The sequence below is a fragment of the Halichoerus grypus genome, chromosome 5 (assembly GCF_964656455.1).
Source record: "Halichoerus grypus chromosome 5, mHalGry1.hap1.1, whole genome shotgun sequence".
NCBI classification, from domain to species: domain Eukaryota; kingdom Metazoa; phylum Chordata; class Mammalia; order Carnivora; family Phocidae; genus Halichoerus; species Halichoerus grypus.
The window spans coordinates 160,353,234-160,375,592 of record NC_135716.1 but is presented as its reverse complement, the minus strand read 5'-3'; the positions used below and the strand labels follow the sequence as shown (position 1 = coordinate 160,375,592).

The window sequence follows — 22,359 nt, the reverse complement described above, 5'->3', positions numbered from 1 at the left end:
GAGGGTTGGAGGAGAGGGAAGGAGAATCCCAAGCAGGCTCCATGTGCAGCACAGAGCCTGAGCTGGGGCTCAGTCTCAAAACCCTGAGATCATGACCTGAGCCAAAATCCAGAGTAGGACACTCAACTGACTGAGCCATCCAGGCACCCCAATAAACTTTATTTCTTTACCAGAGTGTTAGAGAAGTGAAAATGAAGAAACTGTTTACATTTAATATAGATGAGCTAGAGACAATCCATAGCAACAGTCTCAAAAGATTACATGCTTTGTATTTCTAGTTACACAAAGTTCAAGAACTAGGAAAACTAAACTATTTAGGAATCTGTACTTAAGTTGTAAATTTAAAGAAAAGGAAGTGATTACCATGAAAGTCAGGACTTTGGTTACCTTTGAAGAAGAGGGGAAGTTAGAATTGGAAAGGGGCTAGGGAAGAGGTTTCTAAGATACGGGCAATATTTAGTTGTTGATCCAGTGTTGGTTTTGTAGATATTTACTGTATAAAAATTTAAGTGACACATTTATATTTTATATACTAAATATGTGATATTTTACATTAAAAATAGAAAAAACAATTCTTTAATCTATCAATATCTCTTGAGTACTATGTTAATAATATTTTGCTAGGTGATAATAGGAAATGCAAGGATGTTCAACATGGTGTCTTAAGTGCTCACTAATTATAACCATAAAAAGGCATTGTGTAATGAGTAGTCTTAAATTGTGTTCTCATACTTTCAGAGCCATGGGAGTAAGCCTGTAAAATTGAGGCAGATAACATCCATACCATGTAACCTCTCAGGAGGTAGTAGGTGTACATTAAAAAATAATTATCTTTTTACCAGCTTCAGTGTTGTTTACTGCTCTACTATTCATTTGTCCTTGGTCTCATTTGGTAGTCCTAGTTATTTTAAATATAGCAAATATTTATTACTTTCTTTTTCTTATCTGTTATTTTCTGCCATGTCTTTTGAAACAGTAAAACACAAACTTAAGAATTCTAATCCCTTCTTCAAGAAAAGTTCTTCCATAAAACCTCTTCAAGGAGTTAGTTTGCATTAACAAAATGATTTTGCCTAGAATTAAGACCAGTCGATCAGTGAACAAATGACATGAGTAGACAGTTCAAAAATAAGAACGGAAGCTCTACTGAGCTCCTAGGGTACAAATAGGTACTTTGCATGGAATCTCTACCTAATGCTGTGAGTAGTAGGTATTCTTTTAATTTTACAGATGAACAAATAGAAATTCAGGGAAATCATAATTAGTAAGTGTTAGATGTAGAATCAAAATCTATGTCTATTTTATTTTAAAGCCTGTCCTTTTTTATTATTCTAACACTGCTACCCATGAAAAGAAGAAAATGAACTTAGTTAAAAAAAAAAAAAAAATGCAACACACAAGAGAAATTACAGGATGCATTTCCAACAACAAAAATTTCTTTCATTTATTAATCTATTAAAAGATACAGGAGAGTTATAGAGTGTATCATAAAACCTTAATGAGGGGCGCCTGGGTGGCTCAGTCATTTAGCATCTGCCTTTGGCTCAGGTCATAATCCCAGGGTCCTGGCATCGAGCCCTCCATCGGGCTCCCTGCTTGGCGGGAAGCCTGCTTCTCCCTCTCCCACTCCCCCTGCTTGTGTTCCCTCTCTCGCTGTGTCTCTCTCTCTCAAATAAATAAATAAAATCTTCAAAAAATAAAAATAAAACCTTAATGAAATTTAAATGACCTTAATAAATTCAGAGATCTGTGTTGATGAATTGAAAGTCTATCCCACTGGTATTCTAGACATAGTCTCTTTTCGTGAATTTCTTTTTCCTTAGTTGTAGATTATGTATATTTAGATACCGGCAGTCTAAGTAGTAGATAATACCTCCTTTTCCACCAAAGTCCTCTCAATAGTATCTGTATTTTATTTCTCAGTTTTATTTATCTGAATTCTAACAGCTGCCTAGTCAATTTTAATTATATGCATATACTCCAAATTTATCCATTCTACTAATGGATATTGGTTGTTTCCATTCTTTTTACTATTAAAAACAATCTACAATAAGCATTCTTACTCATGCCTCCTTTTGCAGATAGGGAATTTCTCTAGAGTGTATTTCAATATAGTGGAACTGATGGATTAAAAATTAAGCATATCTTCAAATTTATTATATGTTACTGTTTTCTCTCCTAACTGTATCAGTTTATATCCCTACAGTTTGTACAAGAGCTTTCATTTTTCCATTGGCTTGTCAGTTTGTGTTCTAGGTCTTGAAATTCTTTGCCCATCTTGAATGGTGTAAAATGATAGGTCAGTATTGTTATGTGTATCTCCTTAATTACACATAAGATAATTCAGGAAGATTTATGTGTTTTGACATTTAGGTTTCTGTTTTATGAAATGCCAGCTGATGTCATTTGCCACTTTTATTGTTTTATCTTGATTTTAGGAACCATTACATATTCTTGAGAGTATTTGTTACAGGTATTACACATGTTCTCTACCAATCTATAGCCTGGGGTTTGGTTGTTTTTTGTTTGTTTTGCTTTGTGGGTTTCTTTCTTATAGTTTTCTTTCATAGTTTTTTTAATTATAGTTTTTTATAGTTTATATATTTTTAAAAATTTTTATAGTTTCAATGGTTTGTAGTTTTTGTATCTTGTTTAAGAAATTCTTCCTTACCTCCAAGATCATAAAGATATTCTATATTCTAAATGCTTATTTTTCTTTTCATATTTAGTTCTCTGAATAGGAATTTGTATATAGTGTGAGGAAGGCTTTCAAGTCTGTTCTGCTGGTCTGTGTATCCTCACAGTCTCTTGACTTGAATAGGATTATAATAAATCTTGATGAATGATAGTACAGACCTTAGTCTTAAAAACTGTCTTGGCTATTCTTGTTTCGTTGCTTTTTTGTGTTAATTTTAGGATGTGCTTCTTAATTTCCAGAGGTCAAGGGGGTTATATCCGGTCAGTGTTTTGATTGAAATTGCTTTGAATTTGCAGATTAATTTGGGAATAACTTACATGAATAGGGTATATTACTCCATTTTTTAAATCTTCTGTAATATTTTCCAATAGTAAAGATACCTATTACTTCTCTCCACCCCCCCCCAAAAAGATACCTATTACTTCTCTAGGTCTTATACATACTTTATTTGAATTTCATCTCAAGTCCTACTGTTTTTTGTTGTAATTTTAACTTGTATTTTTTTGAATTACATTTTAAGTTGATTGCCAATATATACAAGAATGTAACTTATTTTCATATATCGATCTTAAGTCTAGCAACCTTGCTGAATTCTCATTAATTCTCTAATTTGTCTGTAGATTTTATTGGGTTTTCTATGTAGATAATCATATTTGTGAAGAAAAATAATTTTCCCTTTCTAGTCTTTTTACCTTTTATTTCTCTAACTTGTATTACTGCACTAACTAGAACATTCTAATAAATGAAGTTGAATTTACCATAGATTTTTGATAGATAACTTTTATCAAATTAAGGAAATTCTTTTCTGGTCCTGATTAAGTATAAGTATTAGCTATGGTGTTGAATTTTATATAATGCTTTTTTTGGACCATCATTTGTAGAAATGGTTGTATGCTATTTCCTTTAATAAGTTATTGGGGTATGTTTTGTTAATAGATTTCTTTAAATTTTAAACATAAACATTTCTTTTCCATTAAATTAGCTTAGTTTTGAAAGGGCAAGAAGGAATAAAATGCCTATATACTTAGGCTTATAAAATGTTAAGGATTCAGCAGAGAGAAGCAGATCTTTGCTTATTGAAATTCACTCCTAATTCAGGTGCACTCACTGATTTCAACCCATTTTTTGTTAGAACTTTTTTTTTTAATTAACTTTAATTTTCATCTGAAATGCCCACATTCCTGTAGAGAAGATGATAAACAGTAAAATGATTAGAAGCACAGTGGTGTAAACAGTAGGGAAAAATAATTGAAGAATGTTAAAAAGGATAAATAATGTTTGTTTAGTAGTTGCAATTCAGTGATGTAAGACACATTAGTTGTGAATGCTAATATTATAGCAGTTTAGTGAAGAAAATTTACCTGAAGGCTTAAAGGAAAGGCAAATAAGCATGTTACTTACCATATTTTTATTTTCCTTTACCTATTTACTTTTAAAAAATTAACCCAGAAGCAGTATATGCTTATTTTGATATGTATCCTGTCAGCTGTTTTTTTAATACATGAAAATATTCTCACGTTTTTAATAGAATAATATAATGTATACATTTTTTTTAAGATGTATTTATTTGAAAGAGAGTGAGCATGCGGTGGGGAGGGTCAGAGGGAGAGAGAAGCTCAAGCTGACTCTGCTGCTGAGCATGGAAGCAAGACGGGGCTTGATCTCACGACCCCAAGATCACCACCTGAGCCAAAACCAAGAGTTGGGTGCTTAACCAACTTCACCCCCCAGGTGCTCCAATGTATACGTTTTTGAAACTACTATGGATTTGAATAAGATATCTAGAATGCTAATACAATCTGTGGCACCTGGCTGGTCAGTTGGAAGAGCATGCAACTCTTGATCCCAGGGTATTGAGTTCGAGCCCCACTTTGGGTGTTGAGATTACTTAAATAAAACTTAAAAAAAAAATAGAATGCTAAAATAATCTTATCAATCTCTTTTTTTTATTAGTTAGAAATTGTGGAGGTGATTCTAAAGTTTATCTGGTTGGAAGTTTAGCAATGAGTACTGTTTTCTCTTAAATCTTCCCTACAGAAGTACTCATGGATGTGCACATGTACAGACACACCCACAGGCAAATAAAATATATATTAGGACATCCGTTGGAAAATTTTTTGTAATATTAAAACCAACTTATTGATCCATCATTAGGGACATGAAGTACATCCATGTAATGATATATCCTGTAAGTGTGAAAAAAATGATACATGGTTCCATAGATAGGTAGGTAGGTAGGTAGGTAGATTGATTGATTGATCTGTAAGATCTATAATGAGAAAAAAGATAAAAGCCCAGAATAGTGTTTCTAATGTTTTACCATTTGTGTTCTTTTTTATTAAGAGGGGAGGGGAGTATATATTCACTTAATTATCATGCACTGATACTGTGGAATAATATGAGGCCATTAAAAAGAATGTACTGACATGGAAAGATCTCTAAGACATAATGTTAATTTAAAAAATAATAAAACGAATCATGGAACATTTATTGTCTGATCTCATGTAAAAAGAAAGTTGCATGGGGACGCCTGGCTGGCTCAGTCACAGAGCTTGCAACTCTTGATCTCAGGGTCGTGAGTTCAAGCCTCATGTGGATAGAGAGCTTACTTAATAAAAAAAAAAGTTCCATGTACATTCTAATCTTTGTAAGGGCATATCAAAAAAGCAGGATATGTACATACTTAACTACTAATAATGGGTTTGGTTTTTTTTTTTAAGATTTTAATTGAGAGAGAACAAGCCCACATGAGCCAGGGGAGGGGCAGAGACAGAGAATCTCAAGCAGACTGCACGCTGAGTGCTGAGCTGATGCAGGGCTTGATCTCACGACCCAGAGATCATGAGTGGAAACCAAGAGTCGGTCACTTAACCAACTGAGCCACCCAGGCGCCCCTTAATGATGGTTATTTCTTAAAGATACTTGGGGGGCGGAAGTTGAGTTGGGAGGGAATCTTTATTCTGTATATCTGCATTTTTTATGATGAGACATCATTCATATATGCTGGATTAAAGGAAAAAGTAATATGTGCTCATTATAATAAATGAAGATATAAAACTAAAAAGAAGAAAATAAAAAACATCCATAGTAGCCTTACGACTCACACATATCCTGAGATAACTACTGTTAAAGCCTTGATAAATATCCTCCCAGAGGTGAGGGACATTTTGTGGAGGACATTTAATCCTTAAACCAAGGAGAGGGAGAGAAAGAGCACCACATAAAATGTTTACACTTAGCTCAGCAGACAATAGGCATGTTTTTTAGGCAGAAAAATAACATGATAGTGTGTAGCTTCTTGTCTGTTTTGGTTTTGCTTTTCATTGTATCCCCAGTACCTTTATAGCACATAATAGCCGCCAGTAAGTTTGTGTTTAAGAAATGAGTGATGGTGATCTACTAACCATTGGTGAAACTCTTCCAGTTCTGAAGCCCAAGATTAAGAAATCATTGTTGTTGACTCTTAGAGAACCACCAACTGTAGCTAGATGACATTGGGCAGATATTCTTTACTTATTATTTCCTATAGTTTGGATTAACCCCAATAACATAATACCACTGTCTTCTCAGACCTCTCTATAAGACAGGGAAAGCTTTCACTAGAATAGATTAACAGGCCAGGGTGGCATAGAAAGCTTTAGGAAATAATACCTAACCTTTTCAACTTAAGGGGCTCTGGCATTTGTCCCCTTACAGGCCTTGTCTCATACCCAGAACACTCTCTGTATATGTAGCAGAAAATGGTATTATTCAGTTACCATGAAGAAAGCTGGATTATAAAAACTGTAGGATTTAGCTTTTCTGTTCTTGTGCCTGTCTTCTAGTCAGACAGCTGTCAAATTGAAACTGCTCAACTCAGCAATGCTTTTTTATATATATAAGTATGCATAAAGGGTAACTATAACTATAATTAGTTAATTATCATGGAACTGAGCACAAGTTTCTGAATTTTTTTATGGAGACATTAACACGTACTATTTGTGTTTTTCTTTTTAGTTTCTGCCACTGCCTTCTACAAAGCACAACCTGTAATTCAGTTCATGTGTGAAGTTCTTGACATTCATAATATTGATGAGCAACCAAGACCTCTGACTGATTCTCATCGAGTAAAATTCACCAAAGAGATAAAAGGTGAATTAATTAGCATTTGGAACAACTTAACTATAAAATGCATGAATACAACAAACTTTTATTGAAAAAAAATTTTTAAGTCTATTCATATAACATCATCTGTGAAAATATAGATTATAAAATGTTACATTAAATTCATTGCCATTACATCTTAGTGTTTGAATGAAAGAAATGTCAAGTAATGAAATTAATATTGATACCAGTGAATTTTTCATTAATACTTGCTGTTATTAGCTAAAGGTATAAGAAGAATATCTCATGGGAAAATGTTTCTATAATAGTGTTAAAAGGAAACATTCCAAAAACATTGTTATGTCAGAACCAGAGTCATTATTTTAACATATTCTAAAATAATGACTTCCTTATTTTTCTGAAATGGTTGAATATTTCATTCCTTTGAAACCTTATGGATACAGGGCTAGCCTGTTTCATGTGTTATTTCAGAGTTGGAACTTCGTTGTTTTGTGTACATTATGTAGTTGATCATTGATCTTGCCTATTTTAGTTAGTAGCTAGTCTGTACAGTGGTGTTGCATCCTATATGTATTTTACTAACATAAATTCATCTCTACATGGTCTTTTAGAGAGAATAAGAGAAAGTAATTTTAATAGTGTTCTAAAATTTGTATTGTATTTATTTCATCTTTATATAAATGTACATTTCTATATACATTTAAATATACATTTACAGTTTCATATGCAAACACATAAACACTTTATCAGTAATTTAAGGAATTTTTCAAGAGTAATTTTGATTGTGTAAAATTCTTGCCTTGTTCACAGCTTTGAACCTAATCCTCAAGTAAGATGTGACTCCACTGTATTTAGTTCTTTATTTAGGCATGAAGAAGAATTAGATATTCTCTAATTAGAATGAGTAGTATAAATTCTATTTATATTAAGTGTTAAATCTTAGTCAGAAATAGTAGTTTTTTTATTTAAGATTTTAACTGTTACAGATAATTTACAGCTTCTGGTTTGAATGAAACATTGAAGTTTGTTACCTGAACATCTTTCAGTTCCCCGAATCAGAATAGCTCAATGCATCCTGCTTGCTCCAATAATCATTCATTCTTTGCCATTCAGTACCCAGGAGAGAGATAGTCATTGTGAATAAAACATTAAAAGGAAAATCCTTCCTGCTTTGAAAATGAGCATCCATTTATCTCAAGTTATTTAAATGCCAAAATAATAAAGTGTTATATATTAGTGTATTGCAACCATACCATTGTCCTTTCATAATCTGTATTAACTGCACAGTTAGCATTGTCGAGAGGTTAGTGCATTACCCACCATTAATGTGTGATCATCCAAATGCCATGGTTTCCAGTGGAGTTGCTGCTTAGTTACCACCTCTGATATCATGAAGTCACTTACATTATTTTGCGGTAACTATGCAATCAACTCATATCACCACTCTATCACAGAAAATACAAGATGTACAGAACAAGGATGCAACTGCTGCCCGAAGAGCATGGACTCGATCTTAACTTCAACTGCTCAGGGGCCCAAAGAAATGACTGAAAAAATGACTAGAAAGCATTATAAAGTTGATGTTATAGTGAAGGTAAAGCCAAGTTTATAGGTTAAATATTTGATTTATTAAAGCCAAAATTTTTTTTGGTTGGATGGAGGGTTTTGGGAGGGACCTGGGCAGAGAATTATCTAGTCCATTTTTAAAAATTTTAACTTTTTGCTAAGCCCTGGGTTGGGTCAAATCCTTAGGTACCTATGACCCTAGATTTGGGGTAGAAAAATCTGAGTTGGATCTAACTGACCAACTGATGATTTTTTTTCCTCCATTCAAAGTCACAAAGGCTTTGTTGACTTTTTGGGGGGGGTTTTGTTGTTGTTGTTGTTTTTTAAAAGAGAGTTCTTTAACATACATCCTGTAATCCTACCATGGAAATTCAAGAGAATCAGAGTTATGTATTCTGTGCTATATATTTGGGTTTAATTTTTAACCAGCATAAGGAATTTGATGGTAACTGTTAAATAGTGATACAAAGTGTGCTATAATGAATAGATTTCCTTAGTACGTTCATTTGGTTCCAGTTGGACTTTTATCTAAATATTTAACAGTAACTTTAGGGTGGTTCCTTTGTACAGTTATTCATCATGGTTAAACGGAAATACTGAGGGAAGTGTATGGTAAAAGTACCATATGCTTATAAAAGAACCACTTTATTTTTGGTAAAAACTTATTTCATAGGCTATTAAAATCTTACTAGTAACTTCTCTAATTCAGGGGAAGACTTGTAAAAAATTTGCTAAGTGGTATAGATAGCAGGAAAAAAATTCTAAAACATAGTATTTCCGTACATAATATTTTTACATCCTGCTTCGTATTGTTACTTCATATTGTTTACTTCACATTTCCTTCTTATGAGGCCTTCTTTAGATAATATTTTATTTTCTAGTCTTCTTTATAATATAGAGGCATAGTAAATGTTCTAATCTGAAATTTTAGTTTTATAAAGGTAATTACTAATAAAAACTACTTACCACTGATTCAGTTAGTATTTCTCAAGAAAAATCCATACCAATCTGGTACAGTGACACTGTGTCCATTTAACATCTTAATTTGTGCTGGACAGAAGAAAATATTACTATGAATAAACTTTGTGTTTGGTACTACAGTTAGTAATTAGATAGAAAAATAAGTTACACTGTTGCAGGGTTTCTCAACCTTGCCAGTGTTGATATTTTGGGCTGGATAATTCTTTGTTGTGGTCTGAGGTGGGAGGTAGTGCTCTCCCATGCATTGTAGGATATTTAGCACCATCCCTGGATCCAAGAATCCCTAATTCTAGCATCCATTAGATGCCAATAGCACCCCGCAGTCATGACAATTAAAAATGTCTCCAGACATTACCAAAGGTTCCCCGGAGGGCAAAATTGCCTGTGGTTGAGAACCACTGCACAATAGGAATCACAAATATAACAGGGAAATAATGCAAAAGTAATACCATAAATACTATCGGGAAACTAAAAGTTGTCCTTCATCTACTCCTTTCTAGATTTTCTGCCTTAGGAGTCTAGGCCATAGTAATGGAGTTGCTTATCTCTAAGCAGTGGCCACTGTGTCGGTTTGTTAACTCTTCTCTAGGTAGCTCCGAGATTGCACTGGCAAATACAGTAATACCAGCCACATGTAGCTATTTAAATTAATTAAATTAAAATAAATTTTCACTTTCTTAGTCACACTAGCCACATTTAATGTGCTCCGTAACACACATTGCTAGTAATTAGCACAGATGTAGAACATTCCATCATCTCAGAAAGTTCTATTGGACAGCACTGCTTAAGAAAATTAACCCCAGAGAATTTCACCAGTGGTTTAAAAGACCATTGCTTCACTTTCTAAAGCAGGCCTGGGATCTTCAAACTCCTGTGGTCCACAGATGGGCTGTAAGGATCCAGGAACATCTAAAATCATATGCTGAATTATGTGTATATCCAGTTTTCTGAGAGTTTATTGCTTTCATCAGACTTTCAGAGGGGTCAGTGATTCTATAAGAAGGTGGGGATCACCTGCTCTAAGAATTGTTTTGGTTGCATTTAATTTCTGATAGTCAATAGTAAGAGAACTGTGTCACTATCTTATACTTCAAATAAATTGTCATTCTGCTTCTGTTAAAAGGGCCTGGAATTTTTTTCTTCCTACTTTAAAAATCTTTGAAGGACTTCCTTCTTGAGATTCATGAAATTCTAATCTTCAGTCACTATGTGATGACTGTCTATTCAAATATCACATACTTTGAAAATTATAGAGAATGTTGAGAATTATTATAACTCCTCTTTCACTCCTTCCTTCTCCCAGCATAAATACCTAAATTTATTATAAACAGGGTTGTTGGTTTTTTTTTTTTCAATTAATGGTGAACTTTGCCCCTTGTTTTATAGGATTTTGCAAGTTTTATGATTCTGTTTTTTAGTGTGTAGAGCTTGATAGGATAGGGAAAAAGTGTTTGGAATTAGATCTATCATGATTGTAATCCTTACTAGCAATGTTATTTATAAAATCCTTTATTAATATCACATTGCCTGTATCACAGATTTTTCTGTCTGTTTAGAATTTGAGTTTGTATAGTAGTGAACAGGCTTTATAAATATTTGACATGTGACATTTTTATAACTTCAGTTTTTCTTGTTGGGAACAGGTCTGAAGGTTGAAGTGACTCATTGTGGAACAATGAGACGGAAATACCGTGTTTGTAATGTAACAAGAAGGCCTGCCAGTCATCAAACGTAAGAAAAGCTGGTGTTTGTCAGAGCAGAGATTGATGTGAGGCAGCTTGCTGTAGTTAGTGGATTGGGAGTTTTGCTCACCATAATGAGATAAGAGTTGTTAATGTGTACTTTTTTTTTTTTTTCAGCTTTCCTTTACAGTTAGAAAATGGCCAAACTGTGGAGAGAACAGTAGCACAGTATTTTAGAGAAAAGTATACTCTTCAACTGAAGTACCCACATCTTCCTTGTCTGCAAGTGGGGCAGGAACAGAAGCATACCTACCTGCCACTAGAAGTAATGTGTTTAGGCTGTTTTTTAATATCCTCTTGTTCATTATTCTTTTGGGGTTTTTATGGTGTATAATTTACTTCATGCTCTCAAGTTATTTTGGATATTGAACTTTTTAAAATTTTATTTTAAAATTTTAATAATGAAATAATAGGGAAATTTTCATCCATAATCCTACCACTCTAAAGTAACCACTGTTAACATTTTGGTACACTTCTTTTCAGCCTTTTTATCCAGTGTACATTTTACCCTGTTAAAATCATACTGTAAAGCAGCATTGTTTGCTACTATTCTACTTAACATGATACTAAAAAGAAGCAGTTTAGTGAAGTAGGTTTTAAAATTTTAATTTTGCATGTAATTGGCAGTGAGAGTTAAAAAAAGATAAATACATCTAGTACAAAACTTTTTTCTGTTTGTAGGTCTGTAATATCGTGGCAGGGCAGCGATGTATCAAGAAGCTGACGGACAATCAGACTTCCACCATGATCAAAGCAACAGCAAGATCTGCGCCAGATAGGCAAGAGGAAATTAGCAGATTGGTTAGTATTTGGCCCTAGAAATGGGAATTAAAAACCTGTTAGGATAGGGGCTCCTGGGTGGCTCAGTTAAGCATCTGCCTTCAGCTCAGGTCATGATCCCAGAGTCCTGGGATCGAGCCCTGAGTCAGGCTCCCTGCTCAGTGGGGAGTCTGCTTCTTCCTGTCTCTCTGCTGCTTCCCCCATTCATGTGCTCTCTTTCTCTCTCCAATAAATAAATAAATAAATAAAATCTTTAAAAAAAACATACACAAAAAAACAAGTTAGGATGAGCTACTACTAAAGAGCCATGTCCTTATCAGCTCATACCTTTTTACCATTTAACGGACTATCAAAATTAAAAGGGATCATGAAAGTCATCCAGTGGTGTTCTAGGGGTAAACCTTAATGGGTTCTATGAGAAGGATTAGATTCTTCTAATTTAACCCAAAGCTCTTTAATTAGATCTAGAGCAGATGCTCTCAGAACCAACGTTTCAATTTAGTGAACTGGAACTTTATTATCTCCCGCCTAAAAAAGAAAGGGAAAGGAAGAAAAGTCAACGTATTATGACTAGCAATAGTGAGCCTTAACACTTGGTGGGATCGCTTAGCCCCCAGTATCAGACTGGTGACTGTATAGGATGAATAAAGAAATATGAGACTGCTCCAATCATGTAGGGTCTCTGAGCTGTATCATTGTTCTAAATGGATAGGAAGGAAGAGTATCAGTACCACTTTATAAAACTGATGGAATAAGGCAAAATGAAAAATAAAAGCCACCTGGATCTTACCTTACTCTTTTTGAGTACCATTTGTATTGTGCAAGTGAAGAGAAAAAAGTCTAGAAATAGGAATATGACTTTGGGTAATAGTGAAGATTGTTCTAAAAGGGTTACAGAACCGGTCCTTTCATTTTGTAAGCCAATTACAGGGAAAAAGAGCCTTTTTCCCATATGGTTTTATAAAGAATAAATAAAAGTTGTTATATGATATTTAATTAGGAGAGTATGGGTTGGTTTTCATCATGGATTTTTTTCTGATCTATTATGACAGGATTTTAAAGCCTATAAGAGGCTAAACCTCTCACTGTCTCTGTAAAATCTCATAACTACTTCTAACTCATTTATTATAACTTTTCTTCCTAAGAGATAATATTGTACCATGGCTAAAAGCACAGGCTTTGGAATCTAACAGCTCTGGGTCCAAAGTCTATCTTCTTCGCTTACTTACTGTTACTATTGTGTTATTACAATTATAGCATCCAGAAGACTAGTGCAGTGATTGAGAGTAGGAACTCTAGAATCAGAACATACGCGGTTTCAGATTCATGTCACTTGCTTGGCTAGATGGTTTTTAGGCCAGTCGTTTAACTTCACTAATTTTTAGATTTATCCTCTGTAAAGATTATTTTAAAAAAAAAATCTCCTTTTATAGTTATAAGGTTATTGTGGAAATTAATTATAAAACTTAACACCAAGCACATCATGCAGCAAGTTTTTATTTATAGTAGTTATTACTCTTTGTAACCTTACTCTGAATATACACTAAAACACACCAGAAATGAATGGCATTTAAGCTTAAAGAACCATTAGTGCCTAATCTTAGAAAACAACCGTTCCTGCTTATTGTGGAAAGATTCTTTTTACATATTTAGATTATATAGTTTTTTTTTTAATGGATTGTTACTCAAACACTTGAACACCGCCTTCATTTTGTAACCTCATTTGACTTTTACTCTGAGACCAGGTAAATATGTTTTGAAAAACACAGTTACTATAGTATGCTATAAACAGGAATTATATTCTGAGGTCCAAGTCTATACTGAATTAAAATAAATCCTTTTTTTTTTTTTAAGATTTTATTTATTTGTCAGCATGAGAGAGAGCACAAGCAGAGGGGAGCGGCAGGCAGAGGGAGAAGCAGGCTCCCCACCAAGCAAGGAGCCTGATGCGGGACTTGATCCTAGGACCCTGGGATCATGACCTGAGCCGGAGGCAGACACTTAAGTGACTGAGCCACCCAGGCGTCCCAAAATAAATTCTTTATCAACCAGTATTGCACTGTATGTTAACTAAAAAAATTTAAATTAAAAAAAAATTCCTGGGGCGCCTGGGTGGCTCGGTCATTAAGCGTCTGCCTTCAGCTCAGGTCATGGTCCCAGGGTCCTGGGATCAAGCCCCGTATCAGGCTCCCTGCTCCGCGGGAAGCCTGCTTCTCCCTCTCCCACTCCCCCTGCTTGTGTTCCCTCTCTCGCTGTGTCTCTCTCTATCAAATAAATAAATAAAATCTTTAAAACAACAACAACAACAACAACCATTTTCAAGGGGCACCTGGGTGGCTCAGTCATTAAGCGTCTGCCTTCGGCTCAGGTCATGATCCCAGGGTCCTGGGATCGAGCCCCGCATCAGGCTCCCTGCTCCGCGGGAAGCCTGCTTCTCCCTCTCCCACTCCCCCTGCTTGTGTTCCCTCTCTCACTGTCTCTCTCTCTCTGTCAAATAAATAAATAAAAATCTTAAAAAAAAAAAAAAAATCTTTATCTTTGTAACTACAGATATATTATGTAAAAATTATCATCTGTATCATATTGGCTTTCTTATCTGTCTCAAATGTATCACATTAAGTAAATTTCATAATATGGCACTTTTTATCTGAAAATATTCAAGTAATTTTATATGAGTTGTAAATCAAGTAATTAGAAAAAAAAAGCCTTAAGATCATCAATATCTGCTGTCAAACTCTATGTAAAATAAATTTTAATAATACATGTCTGGATCTTCTAATTAGAAGTTCTTAACATTTTTTAAGTCAGAAATTTATTTCTCCTGTAATCTCTAGGCCACCCTCTCCTAAATGCATTAGGTTTAATCATATAAAATTGGCATCTTCACGGATTGTAAATAGTTGAAATTTCTTATTATTCAACCTAATACATTTAAATTTCTGTAAATTACTAGAAGGTTCACAGACTTCCTACAGTCCATTCATGATCTGTCGACCCAGGTTAAGATTCCCTGTCCTGTAGTTAGGGCATCATTGACTAGATCCAAAACATGGTGGACACAGTGAAGAAGAGAAAATGGAGGTTTTTGACGAATGAGGCAGGGGCTTGGAAGGAATTCTGAAAGTAACTACGAATTTTTTCTGTTAGGTAAGAAGTGCAAATTATGAAACAGATCCATTTGTTCAGGAGTTTCAATTTAAAGTTCGGGATGAAATGGCCCACGTAACCGGACGTGTACTTCCAGCTCCTATGCTGCAGTATGGAGGACGGGTAAAACCTCTCGGTGGCGTTTTCATTACAGACATACAGTTTCTGTTTACAGAGCGAAGGGCATCCTAGCTAAGTCTGAGTTTTGGAAAGTGGTTTTTTTTTGCTCCAACAATACTTTTGGTTTCAAGGTATCTTTGCTTGAGTTTAGAATTTTCGGTTTGTATGATAAAAAATACAAGTAATACTGATTTAGAGCCGTGTATTACATGTAGATTATCAGATATTTATCAGTTCAGCAGTTTGAAATGTTTTTCTTTTCAACTCAGTGAAATAACTTGTATGTTAAGTGTTTCTTCTTTCTTGCCTTCTTTCTCTTTCTCCCTTTTCTGTAGAATCGGACAGTAGCAACACCAAGCCATGGAGTATGGGACATGCGGGGGAAGCAGTTTCACACAGGAGTGGAGATAAAGATGTGGGCCATCGCTTGTTTCGCCACGCAGAGGCAGTGCAGAGAAGAGATACTGAAGTAAGGCGTGCCACTAGTTCGGTTCAGGGGACTTCCTGGGTTCCAACTCTAAACTACTCAGCTAATGTTGCCTCAGTATGGGATATATTTAATCACTGAGCCTCTGAAAATGTTTCTTCTCAATAGTTTGATGGAGATTTCTGAACTTGTTAGTCAAGTCAAGGCGTTCTTCTAGGCACCCTAACAGTCTAGCTTATGTGGTATAGGAGCATCGTTGGCTCTTGATGGCAAACAGGTTAGGTTTAATTCCTAGCCTTGCCAATTCCTAGCTTTTATTACCATGAATAATTTATTTGATTTCATTATGCTTCAGTTTTCACCTTTTTAGAGATGACAATACCTACCTCTTGGGTGAGCATTAAAGAAGGTCCTTATTTCTCAGTTGAGCTCCTTGAAAGAATGACTTAACTCTTCATTTTCACTTCTTTACTTCCAAAAATTTGGCCTCCATCTCCACCACTTTCCCTGTTCCCCAGATTCTTTACCTCAGCATGTAAGTGCTCAATAATCTTCTGTTCAAATTTAAAACAAAAAAAATCTGTCAATTTTCTCATTTTACCTAACTTATTTCAGGCTTCTAGACTTCTGTTTTCTCACCCTCCTTGAAATCCTAGTACTCTGCTGAAACTAGCTTCTGGAAATCTCCAACATCTTTGTGCTTATCAATTCTAATGGTCTTTCCTTAGCCATTATTTTTCTCAAAATTTGTGCAGCATTAAATACAGTTGACTACCTTCTTAACATTCTCTCCATTCTTGCCTTCCTGGTTCCTTTTTATCACTTTGGCTTCTCTTCTCTATCTCCTCTCCTTGGGACCCTCAAGTCTTTGAGACTTTGGCAATCTCAAAGGCTTCTGCTCTCATTCCTGTTGAGCAGCCGGGCTATCATGAAAGAGTACCACCTCCACTTGTGACTACCCCCCCCCAAAATTTTTAGGCTTCTCTTAACAACGAATAACAATAAAAATCAGTAGGACATTGAAAATCTTTCACCTGCCTCTTAATTAAGCCCCTTCTCTATTTTCCCATATTCTGGACAAAGAAACTGAAGCACTGTGTTCGCTCTATCTCTCTGGCATTTTTTTCTTTCTCTTTCCAATCAAGCTGCTCATTACTGAAAATGCCTCCTTCCTATCCCTACTTCTCTAAATAATACCCAATCTTCTGTGATTTGTGATGCTGGAAATAATCTGTCTTAACTCTAAACATACTAGTTTATCAGTATCTTCTCTATTTGCTCTTGTCACTTTCTGCATAAAATACAGTTGTACTGTGATTATTTATGTAAATTGACTCCCCCAAAATCTAATTTGCTTAAGAAAATGATTATTGTCTAATTTAATTCTCCACTAATAGATCCTAGAAAGTATGCCCATTATGAGTAGTTCTTGAAAGATACAGAGGCCAATTTACCAACCAAGCCAATTCAGAATTTGCCTTACCTTCTTCATGTGAGAAATAAAAAACTTTTTCTATTTAATTCTGTTCACTTTTTTTTATTAGCTCCAAATTTCTAAATGTATATCTTAAGGTTCACTTAATATACATTTTGCTCCAAAGTTTTTATCCCCCTGCTTTCAAGTAAAATGTCATAAGGACAGTTTACTACAATGCTATGATCATCTTACTTGACCTCCAGAGGCCAAAGAAAATATCTCCCAATTGTTTTTCAAGCTTAGAGTTATTCTTTTCATTTTACATTTGTTATTTATGGCTTGATAGGACTCTCATACTCTTTCGGCTTGTGGTTCTTGTTCAGGCTGACTGAAAATATCCAACTTCATACTTCTTGAATTAAACACTAATAAAGAAAAGGAGAAGGGAATTCCTATAAACTTCAGCTCTGAGGGAATGAGTATTTTTGAGCAAAGATAACTCAGATCCTTGACTTAGGATGTTATTTGTTTTAAAAACAAAGTGATTATTAAATCATGACATCATTACTCACTTATCTTAGGCTAAATGCAGAATTTTGTTTAAATATGGAATTATTAGTCTTTTGTTGCTTTTAGTGTGGCTAAAAGTACATTGAAGTGCTGCCTGCCTCATTTGTTTTTAAATGTGGTTTTCATATTTTTTTTTTTAATCTTTTCTGAGAATATAATCTTTCCTGCCATCCTAGTTTCAGATACACATAATATTGTGGAAAGAAATTCTGGACTAGATCATACTTCTGACTCTACCATTTATCTAACCATTTGACATTGGTCAGATACTTAATGTCCCTAAAACTGTTTCCTGATCTATAAAATGGGAATAATACCTTACTTACCACCTTCTTACGAATGTCATCATGATCAAATTAGAAAATGTACAGTAGATTAAATTTATGAAGCTTTTACCATGTCTTGGGCAGTGTTGCTAAGTTCATGTATTATGTCATTTAATATTGACACCAACCCTATAATGGAAGTAACCATCTTACAGATGAGAGAAACTGAAGAATTTGTCTACAGTTTCACAGCTACTAAGTAACAGAACTAGGATTGAAACCTGTCGTGCCAACTCTAGAACTGAACTCTTAATCAGCATACTCTATTACTAATGCCCTTTGTAAACTACAGAATGCCACATAATTATATAGCAGTCTTCCTAGTTTGCACAATAGATTACTAACCCACCACCACCTTTAATATCAGTAGTCTTGGTGCCTCTTCACATATGGAGCATACAAATCTTTGGTTTATTCTCCATTCACTTCTCAAACTTTCCATTCCACTTTGTAGGTGTGGATGACTAAACAAAGGATTTAGTTTTAGTGATTTCTCCTCCTAGGGGTTTCACGGACCAGCTGCGTAAGATTTCTAAAGATGCAGGGATGCCCATCCAGGGCCAGCCTTGCTTCTGCAAATACGCGCAGGGGGCAGACAGCGTGGAGCCCATGTTCCGGCATCTCAAGAACACCTACTCTGGGCTACAGCTCATTATTGTCATCCTGCCAGGAAAGACACCAGTGTATGGTAAGAATATCTTAAGATTGCATTTTTCCTCAAGTACTTGGTATTCCTTTTAAAATTTTGCTAAAACATATCCTAAAACTTTGAAACATTAAAACATATTTTAATAGCTACAGTATTTAAAACCATGTGTGGTTACTTTAAAAAGACAAATCAGTAGAGCAAACTAGTCCAAAAGAGACGCTGTGAAAAGAATTTTAGGGGTGCCTGGGTGGCTCAGTCGTTAAGCGTCTGCCTTCGGCTCAGGTCATGATCCCAGGGTCCTAGGATCGAGCCCCGCATCGGGCTCCCCACTCTGCGGGAGGCCTGCTTTTCCCTCTCCCACTCCCCCTGCTTGTGTTCCCTCTCTCACTGTGTTTCTCTCTGTCAAATAAATAAATAAAATCTTAAAAAAAAAAAAAAAAAGAATTTTAGTAAAGGAGGCATCACAAAACAATGGTTAAAGAATTATTTCTTTAAAATGGCATTAAGAGGCATGCCTGGGTGGCTCAGTCGGTTAAGCGTCTGCCTTCGGCTCAGTTCATGATCTCAGGGTCCTGGGATTGAGCCCCACATCAGGCTCCCTGCTGAGCGGGGTGCCTGTTTCTCCCTCTCCCTCTGCTCCTCCCCCTGCTCATGTTCTCTCTCACTATCTCTGTCTCTCTCTCTCTCAAATAAATAAAATATTTTTTTAAAAGTTGCATTAAGGGGCACAGTCGTTAAGCGTCTGCCTTCAGCTCAGGTCATGATCCCAGGTGGGATCAAGCCCCGCATCAGGCTCCTCATTCAGCGGGGAGCCTGCTTCTCACTCTCCCTCTGCTTGATGCTCGCCCTGCTTGTGCTCTCTCTTTCTCTCTCTCTCTCTCTCTCAAATAAATAAAAAATCTTTAAAAATAATAAAAATAAATAAAAATAAAAATTGCATTAAGATAACTTGAATATCAATATAATATAGTGGTTAAAAGCACAGACTCCGGGGGCACCTGGAAGGCTCAGTCAGTTAAGCATCCAGCTCTTGATATGATCTCAGGGTCATGGGATGAAGCCACGTGTCAGGCTCTGCTCTCAGCGGGGAGTCTGCTTGAGATTCTCTCTCTCCCTCTCCCTCTGCCCTCCACCGGCTCTCACTCTTGCTCTCTCTCTCTCAAATAAATAAATCTTTAAGGGTGGGGGTGGAGCACAGGATCTGGAGCCAGACAATTCTGCATAAGACCCAGGTTCTGCCAGATATACTACCTATATGATCTAGCTGAATTACTTAACCACACTAGGCTTTAGTTTTCTCATCTTTGAAATTGGGATACTAAAAATAACTAACCTATACAGGGTAGTTGTAAGGATGAAATAAATTTACATATATAGGGGCGCCTGAGTGGCTCAGTCATTAAGCGTCTGCCTTTGGCTCAGGTCATGATCCCAGGGTCCTGGGATCGAGCCCCGCATCAGGCTCCCTGCTCGGCGGGGAGCCTGCTTCTCCCTCTCCCTCTGCCTGCCGCTCCCCCTGCTTGTGCTCTCTCTCTGTCTGTGTCAGAGAAATAAATAAAATCGTAAAAAAAAAAAAATTTTTACATATATAAACAGGGTCTAGAATAGTACCTGTTATATAATGACTACTCAGCATATGATAGCTATTATTTTTGTAAACAAATTTAAATTTAGTGAGATTAATAAGTTAAACGTAAATCATTGAATTGTAGAAAAATACAAAGGATAATTTTCAAACTACTGAATGGAGTATAATCATTTAAGTTTAGAAATGATAGACTAGTTCACAAAAGACAGTTGTTATATTTACTGCATAAAAATTCAGTTTTCTGTATGTCACAAATATATAACTAAAATTAAAAGGAAACCAAATAAATAAATAAATGGAAACCAGTAGAATCTAAAATAAATAAATGGAAACCAGTAGAATCTAAAAAATATTTGCTGCAAATGCAGACAACAAAGGGCTAGTTTATTATTAAAATACCTGTATAGATCTGTTACTGTGATTGAAGAAAAAATCCTTATGTCCTTTTAGATTAATGAGCAAAGAACATAAACCAGAATTTCTCAACGAAAAACAAAACCAGTAAATATATAGAAAGTGCTGGTTTTCACTAATAGGTAAGGAAAACTACAAGTAAATAAAAGGAAAACTTTTATGTTACTAAATTAGCAGATGTATTTAAATATCATAATATTTAGTGCTTGTGAGGATGCAGTGAATCTAGAATTTTAATATATTGCTGATGGCAATATACATTTTTTTAAATATTTTATTTATTGGACAGAGAGAGCACAAGCAGGGGGAGCGGCAGAGGGAGAGGGACAAGCGGGCTCCCTACTGTGCAGGGAGCCTGATGCGGGGCTCGAACCCAGGACCCTGGGATCATGACCTGAGCCGAAGGCAGACACTTAACCAACTGAGCCACCCAGGCACCCCAATAAAATTTTTTTTTAAAGATTTTATTTATTTGAGAGAGAAGTGCGCATGCGCACAAGCCAGGTGGGAGGACGGAGAAGGAGAGGAAATCTCAAGCAGACTCCACGCTGACTGCAGAGTCTAACATGGGGGCTCGATCTCATGACTGTGAGATCATGACCTGAGCCAAAATTAAGAGTCCCAGGTGCTTAACTGACTCAGCCACCCACACACCTCAGCAGAATAAATTGCTAATATCGTTTCTATCAAAAGTATTATAATGTGTTTTTAGTTTGTGATTCAGTATTTTCAATTACAGAAAGGTGTTCAATGGAAAGAATTCATAATGGAGAAAAATCTGTGTGTACAAATTGTCATAATGGCATCTGTGATATTAAAAAACTATTAAGAACTGGTTTTAAACAATGAGTAAGTTACAGTATATTGATGAAATAATACGCAATGATTATAAATGATAGCTATAAAATTCAAAAGATATTTTTAAAGCTGTGATAAAATACGGAAAGTTTTAAACTCAAAGAATTTATAAATCAGTAGGGAGAGAACAAACAACTCAACTGAAAAATAGACAAAGGACATAAAACAGAAAAACAAATGGTCAGTTATCTTATGAAAAGATGTTCAGGGGCACCTGGGTGGCCCAGTTGGTTAAGCGTCTGCCTTCAGCTCAGCACAGAGCCTGCTTCTCCCTATCTCTGTCTCTGTCTTTGTCTTTGTCTCTCTCTCTCTCAAATAAATAAATCTTTAAAAAAAGAAAAGATGCTCAGCTCATTAGTCATTAAGGAAATATGAACTAGAATAAGTTGGTTTTTTGTCGTTTTTTGTTTTCTTTAGAGAGAGAGAGAGACAGCACGCACGCATGCAGGGGTGAGGGGTAGAGGGAGAGAGGGAGAAAGAGAATCTTAAGCAGGCTCCATACCCAGACTCAGTCCCACAACCCTGAGATCATGACCTGAGCCGAAATCAAGAGTTTGATGCTTAACTGCCTGAGTCCCCAGACGCTCCTTGAATAAGTTAGTTTTTACTAACAATCATAACACCCATTTTTGGCAAAAATATGAATAAATACAGACTCTCATATTCTGTTCATGAGAGTGAAAGCATAACCTCCAAACTGGTGTTCTTGCCTGCATTTCCTGTACTTTGTCAGTCCACTCTCTGCACTGCTTCCAGAGTGATTTTTTTTAGTTAATTGATTTTTTTTTTCTTTTTAAAGATTTTATTTATTTATTTGACAGAGAGAGACACAGCGAGAGAGGGAACACAAGCAGGGGGAGTGCGAGAGGGAGAAGCAGGCTCCCCACCAAGCAGGGAGCCCAATGCGGGGCTCAATCCCAGGACCCTGGGATCATGACCTGAGCCAAAGGCAGACGCCCAACAACTGAGCCA

At 35.7% G+C, this 22,359-nt stretch overlaps 1 protein-coding gene across 3 annotated transcripts in view; it reads left to right on the top strand.

Moving 5' to 3' along the window:
• Positions 1–22,359, top strand: part of AGO3 (argonaute RISC catalytic component 3) — a 139,880-nt gene that overhangs the window by 76,088 nt on the left and 41,433 nt on the right. For all 3 annotated transcript variants that reach the window (XM_036108125.2, XM_078073418.1, XM_078073419.1), the window contains 7 exons: positions 6,695–6,829; positions 10,993–11,080; positions 11,209–11,356; positions 11,773–11,892; positions 15,019–15,141; positions 15,474–15,607; positions 18,382–18,566. In XM_036108125.2, coding sequence (XP_035964018.2) covers positions 6,695–6,829; positions 10,993–11,080; positions 11,209–11,356; positions 11,773–11,892; positions 15,019–15,141; positions 15,474–15,607; positions 18,382–18,566 — 933 coding nt within the window. The remainder of the gene's footprint in view (positions 1–6,694; positions 6,830–10,992; positions 11,081–11,208; positions 11,357–11,772; positions 11,893–15,018; positions 15,142–15,473; positions 15,608–18,381; positions 18,567–22,359) is intronic.